We start from the raw sequence: 17,318 nt of genomic DNA on the forward strand, positions 1-17,318 counted from the left end.
GTTCCCTTACAACTTACACTAGTTAATGAAACAGGGATGTCAGATAGTGGCACAAGTTTCAACGACAGCTCATGTATGCAGCAGCGGCCGACGCCGCAGAAAGTAAAAAAGAAGCGACGGAAGAAGTCGGCGGCTGTGGGGAGCAACAACCAGGTGGACAGCACGATAAATGCAGCAGACACTAGCGAAGCGGATGGGAAGTTGGCTGAAAACAACACAATCGAGGGAGGTGGCGCCGCCGTTGGCGGCAGCAAACGCAGAAGCTACAAAACAGGTGATACACAACAATACGGTAGATTATAATTCATCCAAACAAATCCCCTCAATCCCGTATATAAAACAATAATCTAAATTTGTTCAAGAACTCGAGTTGCCTAGTTTGTTCTGAGCACTAAATAAAACTCACATACTACGAACCGAGGACGCCTTGAAAAAAAGAAGATGGCGCCTTTACGATTTATTGGATGGCGCCGTCTCATTGTCGGACAAACCAACTGTAAAGAGTTTCTATAGAAGGTCCTAGTTGGACAACTAAGGAAACGCTTGTTGACAATGAGATGTTATTAGATGATACAAACTGAGCTAATCTGGTTGTTGAAGTTAGGATTAAAACCAAATAAAAGTTGAATTTATAAATCGTATGATCTTTAAAGTAAGTTTCAGCTAACCAAATAAATAATGGTGTCCAAAAATCATATCGCTTTTGGAGGAGTACTAAGTAGAGCAGAATCATAAGACTTTCAACATTGGAAGCTGTGTATCAGCGCTGCAAGGCAGCATTACAAGACTGATAGTACTTCACATACCCCCTTGAAAACTTACCTGCATCCACGTTAAGGCGAAAGTAATCGATTATAACGGATTATTATGATTTTTTGACAATGATAATTGATTAGAATTGTTAAAATAAGGTGTTTAAAGGAATCATAAATGATTATAATCGTGATATTTTCCAAGAGATTATAATCTCTTATAATCGATTATATTTCATTATAGTTCTCACAAAAAACCCTTAAAATCAATTATAATCGATTCTAACTTCCTTTTTGCCAAAATTTTGTCAACTCAAATTTATATTCGAGTTATATCCTATGGGTTATTATTTTTGTGTCAAAAATCCTTAAAAGAGAGAACACTTTGGTTCATCTGAATACACGGTTTTACCACAAAACAAAAGTTTGATAGAGATCCTTTTATATGAGTGGAAAGGTTCCCACGGTAGATGAAAAAAAATTTATTTCGAATCAATCATGAAGCTAAAAGCTAAATCAATTTGCTGAAGTTTTGGTGCTTGAAAAAGCTTTAAAAAAGCATCAAAAAACAACTCTAATGAGGAAAAGAAAAAAACTTGTAAATTTGAATTAATTGGAAAACCTTAAAAATATTTTTCTCACTTTTCATAGGAACCAAGATCTACAAAAAGCATTAAGTATTAGCAATTTAGATGCAACTTCGAAGACAAAATGGATATAAAAAATGGATTATAATCAATCATAACCGATTATAATGGATTTTTTGTGCAAAACTAATGAACTAGAATTTGGAGTAAAAAAAATGTATTATAATCAATTATAACCGATTATAATTGTATCGAAAAATAGCCGAATAAATAATTGATTATAATCGATTATAAAGGATTATAATTAATTATGACTTTTTTTTATAAAGAGAGATTATTCGAACCAGATCTAAACTGGAAATTATTATTGGATATTATTATAATATTTTATCTCTATAAAATATTGAACACTAACCAATCATACTCTATAAACTAAACAACCCACTTATTTGTAAGTGATGAAACTACGTGTAGTTTCAGCACCAGAGCGATTTGAATTAACCTTAGACTATAGTTGCCTTCTCCAAAGAGACCGAATCGTATAAACCAGTATACACTAGATCTTTTGAGACTAGGAGATATAAGAGTAAGATTAATATTGGTAGTAGACTAAGAAGTTGAACTAATCTATCCGGCCGAAAATAAAATAGCGTTACGAGCAGACGGTGTACCTTATCTGAAATTACTCTATGAGTATTACCAAAAAGGTCTTAACTCATTATAATCGATTATTAATTGATTAACATTGATTGTTTCTCAATTTTGGTAAGACTGGTACAGAAATCGTAAAATATTCGATTTTTAACGCTTGAAACTGGAAGCTGGTAGTTCAAAATTTGACAATATTTTTATTTCCTTTTCACCACTGTAGTGATAAAGGAGATATGGAAACCTAATGCATATAGAAAGCACCCGTTTTTGGTTTTTTACAGATTTGAAGCCGGGCTCAGCGAAAGGAAACAGGAAAAACTCCAGTCCGTCAGTGGCGGCATCAAAGAAAGGAAACGAGAAGTCACAAAAATACAAAAACAAAGACGGCTACCAAAAGAAAAATGTGGAACCTTTGGGTAGGTAAAAAAATTCAAAAAGACAATTGAAACTTGCGCGAACGAGCTTCAACAAACTGACAAGCTACAAAACGACAGTCGAAGGGGGGAAGGTTCTCAATCTAAAAAACTTAAACCAATCAAAATCGCTAAGCGTTCCTATTGGCTAAACAGAGTCTTTCAAATGTCGCTTCACTTTTGATGCAGTCGGCCGTCAATCAACAAACCGCCATATATTGAAGCCGAAATTGCATCAGAAATTCGTAAATTGCATCAGAATTACGTAACATCTGCATAACAACATTGAATAGATTAATTTTATTTTCAGTTTCTTGGAATGGTAATAATCTTTTTGGTTTGTTGGCCTGGCCCTTTGGCGTGTTGGCCTATCACCGAAGCAGTCAAACTGTTTTCTATCTCAGTTCTGCTTCTGTTAAACTTGTAATGCGAGTAGTATTGTATCACTTGTGGAGCCTAATAGGTCTTTCCTAAACCGGAGGTCCCGTTTTTTTCAGAAAAATCATTAAGAAGAGGAGGTGCTAAATTTTTGAAAGTGAAATGAGCTTCCTGTAGGAAAATAATCAAAGCATCGAAGCACCGGCTGGTACGCGAGAGAACCCAATCTGAGGATACTGACGTAGAATTTCGTTTTGCGAGATGTGAAATATTCTGAGCAATTTCTTTGATATGGATCGTACTAAAAGTGGCTCAAATTTTGTGCCTGCGAATGCCGGACCAATTATACAAATTGTGTCCGATTGGAATGGGCATAATCAAAAGGGATATTACTTAAACATAAAGCTTTTCTTAAACTTTCACCGATATTGAATTGCGGTGGCTGTGACCAGACTGAGTTGGGATGATCTCTAACTCATAGAATAATTTCAGATAGGGTATACCGTCTGCTCGTCACGCTATCTTATTTTCGGCCGGATAGATTCGTGCAACTTCTTAGTCTAATACCGGTCTTAATCTTACTCTTATATCTCTTAGTCTCAAAAGATCTAGAGTATACTGGTTTGTTACGAGTCGGTCTCTTGGAAAAAGCAACTAAGTTGTAAGTTAAATTCAGAATGCTTTGGTGCTGAAATTACAAGTAACTTCAGCACTTACAAATAAATGGGTTGTTAAAAAGATGGAGTATGATTTGTTAGTCTTTAATATTTTATAGGGATAAATTATCTAATTTTTAACCAAAAATAATATATAGTTTGGATCAGGTTCCACCCATCCGGGGCTTACAGAGTTTTTGTTTCTTTGACTTCTTTCTGTAATGGAGGATGGATGATTGATTGTTTGTATTTCGCGAGCATCATTTCTATTCCGTTCTTGGAGGAGAAATCTCCAGGAAACTGGAATCGTAGATTTCATTTTGTCATTCAACGATGACTGAGACTGTCAACAAAATCAATCTGATTTCAAAATGGTTTGTTATGATTGTCGGTTCTTGATCGGTGTGGAGAACTGTGTTTCGATCTGAATTTGGAATGGCGTGAAGCTCGAGTTTGGAGGGAATGCCCTGTAACTCGGATCTGTACGTATACTTGAACATCGAGGTGGTTATTGGTCTGTTTCAATGAAGTCCTTTGCTTCGGAGTCAATTCGTACTTCAAATCCTTTGAGTTGTGGTTGTGAGCGGCATATCGGTTGTGTTCAGCCATTCTGTGGGTTGTGTGTGATGAGGTTGTCTTAGCTGCTTGATGCTCGTCTTCGTGATTGTGTATGATCTATATTACTGCATTATATAATTTACATAAAAAAATGTTTAGTTAGTCCTTCTTTTAGGTTAAGATTTTTTATTAGTTTTTATGGCAAAAGCTTTTGTTTTTAATTCAGTTATTTTATCATAAATAATAAGGAGTGTGTCACAAAGCGTGAGTTCTAGCACAGTAGGTTAGGCCGGCTATTAAGCATGCTCAGGATGTCGTCCGCTTCTGGTGGGTTAGGCCAGGAGTGAGGGTATGATTTCATGCTGGTTTTTTATGGGGTCCTGTTTTGTGTTAACCTTTTGTGTCGTGTTTGCTTCTCGTTTTTTCCTTCTGTTGTTTTAGTTGTGCCCTTTTCTCAAAAATCAAATTGTTTGGTTTGGTTTGACTTTCGACTTTTTGGTGTTTTATGCTTTCTTTTTGAAACTTATCAATAGTCTTCAAAAGAATAAATTATCGGTTTTTTAAGCTGGTTTAATCCAGTTTGGTACTGTGGGTTTTCTTGTCTTAGTCTTGCTGTTAGTTTGTGGTTTATGGTGTTTAGTAAGCTGCGTTGGTTAGTTGGGATTATTATATAATTCCTTTTCAACCGGGTTAAAAGAAAGTTGTTATTAGTTTGAGTTGTTATTAGTGAAAGTTAAAACTTGAAATCACTATTTTAAACAATTCGTCGTGGGCGAGCTGTGCGAGTGTGGATAGAATTTGTGTGCGATTGATTCTTGAAAAGGTTACTACAGCTGACATTTGTATAAATTTACTGCTGAAAATTTAAAATTTACTGCATTGTGGGGATTGAAATTATTAAATTATTTTCAGTGTATTTAGATTTACTACATTGGGGTAAAGAATCTACAGATGAACTTACTGCTATGGAGAAGAAGTTTTACTGCGTCTTTTATTGCGGTTAGTAAAGAAAGCTTATGATTTATAAAAGAGTTTGCAATTTGAAAAGTTTATAATGTACAAAAGAGTTTGCAATTTTTTTTTCTGTTTTCTGTTTGTAGATGATGGTGATCTAAAGACTAATGAAAAAACATTTCATAAGAAATGGTTAGTTTGTTTTGAGTTTATTGGTGTTAATTTATTTAATTCATAATTACCTTATTATTGGGGAAGAAGCCATGAGGGAAGATATTGTGTATTGAATCTTATGTGGTTAGTATTTTTGTTAAAATGCGAATGATGTTTTTAGTTTCGAGCAGTGGCCAATGCAATTCAAGTGCTTTTATGGTGTTTAGTTCTTCAGTGCCAATGGAAAACTCGTGATTTGTGTGCTGGATGAGGTTAAAAAGCTTGTGATTATATTCTATATGTGAACGAATTCTAATATTGGGATTTCTATCGGTTGAATATATTCATGCGGGACAATGAGGGGTCGGGATTCTTCTACTTTAAAGGTCTTGGTGAGTGGACAAATCATATATATTTGGGTGATCAGTCGTAATTTCTGAGAATGCCTTGGAAGTTAGTAATTTTAATACAGTCAGTGGAAATTAAGAAAAATGGCGAAGTGTACTTTGAATTAATAAACTGAAAACGATGGTGTGGTTGTCGTGATGGTGTGTGTAAAATAAAATGATTTTGAATTAATCTATAATATGTGTAAGTATGCGTTTGCTTAGTTCTTAACATGATGTCGTGTGAACAGTGCAGATCTCGTTCTTTTGGAGTGAGGAAGTGAAAAGTTAGTGAAAAAATTTCAAATTAATCGTAAAATGATTCATAAGCTTGTATGTCGATTATTGCTTTGGAAATGATGTGGTCGTGTTTCTTATCTAGTGAGCTTAGTGTAAAGATGTAAGGTAATTGGATGAAAAAAATTTCGGTTAGTTGTGGGTTAGCGAACTTATCTTCGTCGAGAAATTGATCTTGGTTAGGTCTGATGATGTTGTGATCTTAGTATTCAATAGAATAATCATAAGCTCGGTGTGCAGTGAAAATTTTTAAAAGTTTTTTATATCCTACATGCGTAAATTGTCTAGGTGTTAGTGCTGTGGTTAGTCTAAAAGGTCAAATTTACTTTTTTCTACTTCGTGAGGTGGTTATTTAGTGGTACACAAAGTGGATTTGAGAAATAAAAAAATGATGTCCAGTGAAGTGTGGGGATTTGTACATGCTCATCGACATAGTGGGGTTGTTCAGTGTGAGGGTTGGAACGGCCAATGGTATATTGGGGGAAGAGGGGCAGGGAATTTTGGAGAAAGTCGGGAGTATTAGTGTGGTCAGTATGATTTACATAATCGCGGGCTGTTCTGGGTTTGGAGGGAAATGGGTGGTTAGGAAATTTTCTTTTGAATGTTCTATATGCAAAGTTAGTTGTGGATGATGAATGGGTTGATGTTGAGGGTTGAGCTAAAGAAGGGGTATAATCTGAAGAGAGTGTAGGAGTTGGTGGATTTAATGAAGTTATATTTGATGATAATTGGTGAATGGTTAAGGGTGTGAGGGTGTTGTATTTCTTGCTGTAGTGTTATTAGATTTTTTAGTTCTTGTGAGATTTGCGTGGTTTCTGGGGAATTATTGTTGGAACGGTCATTGGTAAAGGGAGAGTATGTCGGGGTTGCTTGGGAATCATGAGAAATGGTACAGGGGGAATCATTTGTGGATTGGGAGTCAATGGGTCGAAAGGGGGTTGAGAAAATGTTGATGAGCTGGGTTCGGATTTTGCAAGTTCGTCTGGGATTTCGATGTCTGAGTTACTAAATTGGGAAATTGTGTTAAAAACGGTGATGTCTGAATTAGAGTCAGAATCCATGCCGGGTATCTGTTAACATGGGGTGATTCAGGTGGCGGGAAAGCAAAAAGTGGGATGATGGGAATTGGGTTTTGGAGGTTGGCTGGATGGGAAATGGAACGGTGAAGGGATCCAACTTTTCGGCTCCGATTTTTTTCACCGTTTAGATAAATATAATCTTTTATATTTTTAAAGTATCCGCTGTAATTTTGTGAGTAAATGTCTGAAAATTTGTTGTTTCTGCAAGCTTACGTAAGTTTTGATCTATTGAGTGTCGTTGTATAGTGTCCATTTTTGTAAGTAGTTCTTGAAACTATTGTGTACGAATGTGGTGTTGTATGTAGGGTTTAGTATAGATGCCAATTGATTGTAAATCGATATTTGGGTTTCGGTCTATAGCTCTAATGCTTTCGGGTGAAAACTTTTTTAGTGGTGGCATTAATGTTGGATATGGTGTGAGTAGGTAGTACTTATCTTCATCGGGATTTAATTGTACGACATTGTGGCTATTTTCTGATCCACATGGTACTGCTGTATCCAACAAAAATAGCAGTCGAAGGGGGGAATATTCTCAATCTGAAAAATTTAAACCAATCAAAACTGCTAAGCATTCCTATTGGCTAAACAGAGTCTTTCAAATGTCGCTTGATTTTTGATGCAGTCGGCCGTCAATCAACAAACCGCCATATATTGAAGCCGACATTGCATCAGAAATTCGTAAATTGCATCAGAATTACGTAACATCTGCATAACAATATTGACTAGATTAATTTTATTTTCGGTTTCTTGGAATGATAAATATTTTTTCGGTTTGCTGGCCTGGCCTTTCGACGTGTTGGCTTATCACCGAAGCAGTCAAACTGTTTTCTATTTCAGTTCTGCTCCTGTTAAACTTGTAATGCGAGTAGTATTGTATCACTTGTGGAGCCTAATAGGTCTTTCCTAAACCGGAGGTCCCGCTTTTTTCAGAAAAATCATTAAGAAGAGGAGGTACTAAAATTGGCTCAATTTTTGTGGTTGTGAAAGCCGGACCAATTATACAAATTGTGTCCAAATATAATGGGCATAATCAAAAGGGATTTTACTATAACATAAAGCTTTTTTTAAAACATTCACCGAAATTAAATTGCGGTGACTGTGACCAGACTGAGTTGGGATGATCTCTAACTCATAGAATAATTTCAGATAGGGTATACCGTCTGCTCGTCACGCTATCTTATTTTCGGCCGGATAGATTCGTGCAATTTCTTAGTCTAATACCGGTCTTAATCTTACTCTTATATCTCTTAGTCTCAATAGATCTAGAGTATACTGGTTTGTTACGAGTCTGTCTCTTGGAAAAAGCAACTAAGTTGTAAGTTAAATTCAGAATGCTTTGGTGCTGAAATTACAAGTAATTTCAGCACTTACAAATAAATGGGTTGTTAAAAAGATGGAGTATGATTTGTTAGTCTTTAATATTTTATAGGGATAAATAATCTAATTTTTAACCGAAAATAATATATAGTTTGGATCAGGTTCCACCCATCCGGGGTTTACAGAGTTTTTGTTTCTTTGACTTCTTTCTGTAATGGAGGATGGATGATTGATAGTTTGTATTTCGCGAACATCATTTCTACTCCGTTCTTGGAGGAGAAATCTCCAGGAAACTGGAACTGTAGATTTCATTTTGTCATTCAACGATGACTGAGACTGTCAACAAAATCAATCTGATTTCAAAATGGTTTGTTATGATTGTCGGTTCTTGATCGGTGTGGAGAACTGTGTTTCGATCTGAATTGGGAATCGCGTGAAGCTCGAGTTTGGAGGGAATGCCCTGTAACTCGGATCTGTACGTAAACTTGAAGGTCGAGGTGGTCATTGGTCTGTTTCAATGAAGTCCTTTGCTTCGGAGTCAAGTCGTACTTCAAATCGAGTTGTGGTTGTGAGCGGCATATCGGTTGTGTTCAGCCAATGTGGGTTGTTTGTGATGAGGTCGTCTTAGCTGCTTGATGCTCGTCTTCGTGATTGTGTATGATCTATTTTACTGCATTATATAATTTACATAAGAAATGTTTAGTCAGTCCTTCTTTTAGCTTATGGATTTTTATTAGTTTTTATCGTAAAAGCTTTAGTTTTTAGTTCAGTTATTTTAAAAGAGTTAGTCGCACTTGAGTACCTCTTATCAAAAATAAGGAGTGTGTCACAAAGCGTGGGTTCTAGCACAGTAGGTTAGGCCGGCTATTAAGCATGCTCAGGATGTCGTCCTCTTCTGGAGGGTTAGGCCAGGAGTGAGGGTATGATTTCATGCTGGTTTTTTATGGGGTCCTGTTTTGTGTTAACCTTTTGTGTCGTGTTTACTTCTGGTTTTTTCCTTTTGTTGTTTTAGTTTTGTCCTTTTCTCAAAAATCAAATTGTTTGGTTTGGTTTGACTTTCGACTTTTTTGGTGTTTTATGCTTTCTTTTTTAAACTTATCAATAGTCTTCAAAAGAATAAATTATCGGTTCTTTAAGCTGATTTAATCGAGTTTGGGTACTGTGAGTTTTCTTGTCTTCGTCATGCTGTTACTTTGTGGTTTATGGTGTTTAGTAAGCTGTGTTGGTTAGTTGGGATTAATATATATTTCCTTTTCAACCGGGTTAAAAGAAAGTTTGAAATTTGTTATTAGTAGTTTGAGTTGTTATTAGTGAAAGTTAAAACTTGAAATCTTATTTTAAACAAATTGTCATGGGCGAGCTGTGCGAGTGTGGATAGAATTTGTGTGCAATTGATTCTTGAAAAGGTTAGTACTGCTGACATTTGTATAAATTTACTGCTGGAAATTTTAAATTTACTGCTTTGTAGGGATTAAAATTATTAAATTTTTTTCAGTTTCTTTAGATTTACTACATTGGGGAAAAGAATCTACAGATGAATTTACTGTTATGGAGAAGAAATTTTCCTGCGTCGATTATTGCGGTTAGTTAATGAAAGTTTATGATTTATAAAAGAGTTTGCAATTTTAAACGTTTATAATGAACAAAATAGTTTGCAATTTTTTATTTCTTTTTTCTGTTTGTAGATGATGGTGATCTAAAGACTAATGAAAAAACATTTAATAAGAAATGGTTAGTTTGTTTTGAGTTTATTAGTGTTAATTTATTCATGCTTAACTAATTATCGGGGAAGAGGCCATGGGGGAAGATATCGTGTATTGAATCTGATGTGGTTAGTAATTTTGCTAATATGCGAATGATCTTTTTAGTTTCGAGTAGTGGCCAAAGCACTTCAAGTGCTTTTATGGTGTTTAGTTCTTCAGTGCCAATAGAAAACTGGTGATTGATGTGCTGGGTGAGGTTCAAAAGCTTGTGATTAAATTTAAAATTGTGAATGAATTCTAATATTGGGATTTCTATAGGTTGAATATAGTCATGCGGGACAATGAGGCGTCGGGATTCTTCTACTTTAAAGGTCTTGTTGAGTGGACAAAATATATAAATTTGGGTGATTGGGACGTAATTTCTGAGGATGCCTTCTTGAAGTTAGTATTTTTAATACAGTAGATGAAATTTAAGAAAAAAAGGTGAAGTGTACTTTGAATTAATAAACTGAAAACGATGGTGATGGTGTGTAAATTAAAATGTTTTTGAATGAATCTTTAATATGTGTAAGTATGCGTTAGTTTAGTTTTTAACATGATGTCGTGTGAACAGTGCCGATCTCGTCCTTTTGGAGTGAGGAAGTGAAAGGTTAGTGAAAAAATTTCAAATTAATCGTAAAATGATTCATAAGCTTGAAAGTAAAATGATGAGTTTAAAGATGTAGGGTAATTGGATGAAAAACATTTCGGTTAGTTGTGGGTTAGCGAACTTATCTTTGTCGAGAAATTGATCTTGGTTAGGTCTGATGATGTTGTGATCATAGTATTCAATAGAATAATCATAAGCTCGGTGGGCAGTGAAAATTTTTAAAAGTTTTTTATATCCTACATGCGTAAATTGTCTAGGTGTTAGTGCTGTGGTCAGTCTAAAAGGTCAAGTTTACTTTTTTCTACTTCGTGAGGTGGTTATTTAGTGGTACACAAAGTGGATTTGAGAAATAAAAAAATGATGTCCAGTGAAGTTTGTGGATTTGTACATGCTCATCGACATAGTGGGGTTGTTCAGTGTGAGGGTTGGAATGGCCAATGGTATATTGGGGGAAGAGGGGTAGGGAATTTTGGAGAAAGTCGGGAGTATTAGTGCGGTCAGTATGATTTACATAATCGCGGGCTGTTCTGGGTTTGGAGGGAAATGGGTGGTTAGGAAATTTTCTTTTGAATGTTCTATATGCAAAGTTAGTTGTGGATGATGAATGGGTTGATGTTGAGGGTTGAGCTAAAGAAGGGGTATAATCTGAAGAGAGTGTAGGAGTTGGTGGATTTGATGAAGTTATATTTGATGATAATTGGTGAATGGTTAAGGGTGTGAGGGTGTTGTATTTGTTGCTGTAGTGTTATTAGATTTTTTAGTTCTTGTGAGATTTGCGTGGTTTCTGGGGAATTATTGTTGGAACGGTCATTGGTAAAGGGAGATTATGTCGGGGTTGCTTGGGAATCATGAGAAATGGTACAGGGGGAATCATTTGTGGATTGGGAGTGAATGGGTCGAAAGGGGGGTTGAGAAAATGTTGATGAGCTGGGTTCGGATTTTGCAAGTTCGTCTGGGGTTTCGATGTCTGAGTTACTAAATTGAGAAATTGTGTTAAAAACGGTGATGTCTGAATTAGTGTCAAAATCCATGCCGGGTATCTGTTAACATGGGGTGATATAGGTGGCGGGAAATCAAAAAGTGGGATGATGGGAATTGGCTTTTGGAGGTTGGCTGGATGGGAAATGGAACGGTGAAGGGATCCAACTTGTCGGCTCATCGTGGGCTAAAAAAATGATTGTTCTGAGATTGAAAATTTGTGGTATGTGGTTGTTCGATTAGTTGTTCCTATGTATTGTCATTTTGGACTTTGTATATGATTTGGTCTTGAATTTGCGATGTTTACTAGTGCTAAGTTTCTGAAGTTTCGTGGTACTAGTGATAGTGGATGGTTACGATTTAAACTTGATAGTTGTGGTGCTGTAGGTAATGTGTTTTGTTATTCTGTTATTCGTCATATGTGTTTGGTGTAGTTGATAATTTTGTTTTGTATTCATTTATTTGTGCATCTAAAAGTATTTTGTTTATAGATGTGGAAAGTATTCCGAAAAATCCTGCAAAAAGTATGCGTGCTACGATTGCTTGTCTTTTTACTTGTGTGTGGATTGCGCATGTGTTATAAATTCCTTTTAATAAAGAAAAAATAATTCCATTAAAATTAAACATTGCGTATAATAGAGTCAGTCTTTCTAAGATGTAATATGGCCATCCTAGAAAGGCTAAAAATTCGTTTTTGAAATTTACAAAACTAAAAATATTGATTGCTGATATATCTTATGGTTGATATTTTTCGCGGTTTAGATAAAAATAATCTTTTATATCTTTAAAATATCCGCTGTAATCTTGTGCATAAATGTCTGAAAATTCGTTGTTTCTGCAAGTTTATGTAAGTTTTGATCTATTGAGTGTCGTTGTATAGTGTCCATTTTTGTAAGAAGTTCTTGAAATTGTTGTGTACGCATGTGGTGTTGTATGTCGGATTTAGAATAGATGCCAATCGATTGTAAATCGATATTTGGGTTTCGGGCTATAGCTCTAACGCTTTCGGGTGAAAACTTTTTTAGTGGTGGCATTAATGTTGGATATGGTGTGAGTAGATAGTATTTATCTTCATCGGGATTTAATTGTTCGACATTGTGGCTATTTTCTGATTCACATGGTACTGCTGTATCCCATAAACATGTTCTTCTTGAAAGTGTATCAACAAAATATACTTTCTTTTAGTAAAATATTGGGATTCTTTTGTAACATCGTTTATCTTCAAAAACGTATAAAGGAGATACAAATGTAATACCATAAAGTTTTCTTCATAATCAATGAAATTTGATCTATTTGCGGATGATAAATATCCATCATAAGGTATGTTTAGAACTGCTAGTGCTAGTGACTGTAGAGTTTGTGTTCTTTCAAATTCACATAGTTGATGTACTGTTTCTAATTCTGAAAGTGACATTTCTTGAAAAATTCTGCTTATTGTGTAATTTAATTTCATATCTAAATGTATATCATAGTGAATTGCGCCAAAATGTGTGCTGTTCATAAGTGCCAGTTCTTGTAATCGTGTACTTTCTTTGTCTTGTGGTTTTAATTTTCCACCGATTCGTCCTGCGTTCTTCTGAAATTTTACTGAAACGTAGAGATTTTCGTCAGTAAATGAGCAAGATGTGGCTATCGTGCTTACGATTAAATGTCCTGTATTCATGTCGAAACCATTTTCGTATTCGACAAGAAATTCTGAATACTGTGTTTTGTAAATTCGCTTGTTGTATTTACATGCAAGTTCTGTTTCTGGGTATACTTGAAATCGTATTAAATTTTTTTCTATATTGTGGATGTTTCTAAATTTATGGTTTGTAGTTCTGATTTGGTCAGGGTTTACATTTTCATATGGAATTGATTCGATAAAACTTTTTTGGTGAAATTTAATCATTCTACCGTGTATTTTTGCTAATTGGAATGTTGTACAAGTGTCTTCGGGAAACCATACAATGATTGCTTGTGTGCGTGTTGTAGGATCGCAATATCCTTGGTCATTTTTGCAAGGGAGTTTATATCCTTGGTAAAGAATTGTATCGTCTTTTAAGTCGCGTGTAAGTTGTACATTTTCGAGTTGTAGTTTCCAATCAAAAAACATTATCTCTTGGTATCCTTTATTTTTTGTGTCTGCTTTGCAATTTGAGGAATTATTTATTCCTATGTGTGGTATCCAATGTTTATCATGAATATCATCTGTTAATATTCCGAGTGATCCATAGAAGGGGAATTTTGTATCTAGTCTTATGTGACTTTGGTGTTTTTCAAGTTCTGCTTGATGTGCTACATCTGGGAAAACATGAAAATTTACAAGTTTTCTAATTGTGCCTTCGTTTGGTATTAAGTTTAGTCGTTTTAGTTCGTATTTACTGTCTTGAGGGCTGAGATGTAGTAATTTTTCGATATTACTTTGGTAGAAAGATTCGTGGTCCAATCTATTTTTATTTCCGTTTGAAACTTGTGAACATTGTACTTTCTTTTCGGAAAATGTTGCTCTAAATTTGTATCCTGTTTGTGTTGTTGCTCGGGCTTTTGAGTATAGTGTAGCTATTACATTTGTTGTTTGTATAGCTTGTGGTTCGGATTCACATTGTGTGACTTGATTTATAGCATATTTGTGTAGTGTTTTTTTGTTCGTTTTTTTTCACAGTCGTGGTGTGTTACTAATAAATCTTGAGGTTATGTGCCAGGAGAGGGATTTTGACTTGGTTCGGAAAAAATGAGAAAAAGAAGGTGTTGAAATGTGAATATCTTTAGAATATACATGTGTATGACAATCCTGAGTATGGGTTATAAAAGGTTATGTATCCGATTGTCTTTTTTGTATATCTGTTGTATTTATATATTATTTCTGTTGTTATAAATGGGGGAGGTAAAGATTGAGCTGTAATATTTGGAGGGTCTAATAAAAATGGGTGTTGAACAATGTTTTTTAACCTTACTGTAAGTTCGAATTTTAGTTTGAGACTGCTTTTATTGTAGTTTTTGGATATTATGTTCTTGTATGTCTTTGTGAATATCGTGTCGATACTGTAATCTGTTTAATGCCCAGTTGTGTAATCTATTCTTTTCTTGATGTTGACCAAGTAATGGTGGGGGTGCTACGAATGTATTCCAATCTAATCGTAGTGGTCTATTTTGAGATGATTATTCTTGATATCGTGAATCAAGATTGGTAGGAAAATTTAGGGGAAAAGTTGATGGTGATAATTGACCTAAAGAAGTGTTGAAGGAAGGGAAAGTGTTTCGCGTATTGTAGATAGTGTTGTATCGAATGAAACGTCAACTGGGTTGTTTACTGAAATGGGTTCGCTGTGAGGGTATTTGTTAGTCACCCAATATGGAGGGCGTTCTGTGGTTGTTGGGTTATTAAAAGGATTTTCTCTAAATTGTTCTCATGTGGGGGTTGAACCTAAGTATTCGGATGGAATATTTGAAGTGCTTCGTTGTGAAGCTGTTGGAGGTGTATCTGGTAGTGTGCTACTAGAAAGGTCCAAAGGACTTGATGTTGGTGATTGAGGTATGTTAAATTGAACTCTGGGAGTTTGAAAATTTCTATTTCGTCTTGGATGTATAGTTTGTCTATTTATTTCGAGTGTGTTCTGGTTTTGACTTATGTGTCTTACTCTGTTAAGATCTTGTTGTAGATGTAGATATATCCTATGTGTTGACTCGTATTGCGGCTCACCTAAAGGTGCTTAGTGGACAACTGGTTCTAATGGTTCAGATAATCGTGCGTGTCTTTCTTCAAAAGTACATGGATTTTCTTGAAAAGAAATGCGTGTACATGATTGGGGATTTTGGATACTTGTGGGTGTTGTTGGATTTTCTTGGGATGTTGTTGGTGGGGACTGGTGTAGATGTTGTTGATTAGCAATTGTGAAAAATTGTTTTGAGAGGAATTTTTCATAACGAAAAATTATGTTTGTTCCAATATTCTTCAATGAAAAGAAACAAGAGAATAGTAGCTAATGCGAATGTGATGATTGCCTTTTTTTTACATTTACATTTTGTCAGAATGAGTGATATTAAAAATGTGAGAAAAATACAAATAGTAGAAAAACATCTGTTCTACTGAATAGATTACGAAACATTTAAATAGCTATTGGATTATCGTACCTGAGGAGGTTATCAAGGGTTGTGAAAAGGGTATATATACTTCAAAGAGAGAACAAAAAATTTGAAAAAGGTTGCAAAAGATTATGAAAAGGATGAATAGGGTTTCTATGATATCAGTTAAAGATATTATAAAAAAAAATTAGAAGGTTTGAAAGTTTTGCAAAAAAGTTTGAAAATATTTTTTTAAATTTAGTGACTGTTGTTGAAAGAAGCATTTAAGAAGTGATTTGATTTGTCGAATCTTTTTCAATTTTTTGGGGCTAAATTCGAGTGCGGTCGGATTATTTTTTGAGCTTGTGACAAGTGGGTTGGATTTCAAGGGTTGTTGAGGGGTTATTTTGAGGTGTCGGGCTGATCTTCTTAGTTTTGTTTTTATTTACGGAATAATTGGGGGTGTCCAAGAAATATTCGTACTTTAGGCTAAAAGATCATGTGTTTTTTGTTCTTTAGGCTAAATTGCTTGGAGGGTTTTTGAGTGCTAAGTTGTTGAAAATATTGTGGATCTTTGTACTACTTGATAGGGGAGGGTTGTAATATTGAGATTATATTTGTTTTAGTTGTCAATTTGTAGCGGTTTGCTTATTTTTGACCTGAAGGTCTTGAAGTTATCGTTATAGTTATGCTTAGAGGTGAACATGTATCGGCTAATAAAGTCGTATCGCTATAAATAAAGTGGTTATTCGGGATGATTTCTATTGGCTGATTTTGAACTAGATCTATTCGACTGTTTTTCAGCATGTTATTTTGAAAATGTGTATTGTTCAAAAAAATTAAAAGAAGTTGATGGAAAATGAAAAGGAAATTTTTTTTTTAAATTCAACTTTCTTGAATACTTTAGAGTGTGGAATGAAGGTTCTATAGTTTTTCCGTGGCTAACTTCTAAGCCGTGATGATTCTCTATGTTCAGATTTTTCTTTTTGATCTTGTGGTCGGATTTTTTTCGTCATTTTTCTATTTTTTCTTTCTTCATGAGATATTTGTGTTTTTTGTCTAGGAGACGTTTGGTGAACGAATTTTTTTTATTGATCTGTTTTTGAACTCATTTGTTCATCAGTGTGGTGATTCAATTCCGTTTGTGAATTGTTTTGAACAATTTTTAAACCTGTGAAAGAATATAATTGTGTTATTTCACGGAGTGCATATTCTTTTGGGTAATAGGGTAATAGGTTGTTTCGGTGTTGAAAAAATTCTTTTTATTTTTGTCAATACCTTGTATGTGACATCAGTGGGTTTCTCAATTATTTGGTATGGTCCTTTTCGGAGTGGTTGTAGTTTTTTAGAGATTACTTTTTGTGTTGTAAAATTGGGAATTAAAACAAATGTTACTATTTTTAAATCTGTTGCTGTTGTGAAGCGTGAATTAATTTGGGTATTTATGTTTTGTCTTTGTAGCAATTTTTTTGTTATTTTTTGATGAATTTCATTGTGTGTTTCATCTCTATTTAAAATCCATTCGGTGTGTGTACCGGAAGCTAAAATTATTTTTGTGGATGATGAAAGTGATCTTCATCATGGGTGTGTAGTGGCTGATTATAACAAATTGAATATTTGTTTGGTTGACAATAACCTTGTGCGTTTTTATGGGCGTTTGCTGTAAACATTATTGGTTCACGTGGATTTTGGTTAAATACCATTTCATATGGTGACATTCTTAGTGTTGTTGTGATATGTGAATTATATGATAATGGAAATAA

General features: G+C 34.7%; 1 protein-coding gene across 1 annotated transcript in view; it reads left to right on the plus strand.

The window, feature by feature from the left end:
* Positions 1-11: 11 nt before the first annotated feature.
* The window catches only part of LOC134856430 (uncharacterized), a gene marked incomplete at its 3' end in the record, with an annotated part of 36,183 nt that continues 18,876 nt past the window's right edge, over positions 12-17,318 (plus strand). The window contains exons 1-2 of the mRNA XM_063872712.1: positions 12-274; positions 2,272-2,406. Of these exons, the coding sequence (XP_063728782.1) occupies positions 37-274; positions 2,272-2,406 (373 nt within the window). The remainder of the gene's footprint in view (positions 275-2,271; positions 2,407-17,318) is intronic.

This window comes from Symsagittifera roscoffensis, unplaced genomic scaffold (assembly GCF_963678635.1).
Source record: "Symsagittifera roscoffensis unplaced genomic scaffold, txSymRosc1.1 SCAFFOLD_472, whole genome shotgun sequence".
In the NCBI taxonomy this organism is placed as follows: Eukaryota; Metazoa; Xenacoelomorpha; order Acoela; family Convolutidae; genus Symsagittifera; species Symsagittifera roscoffensis.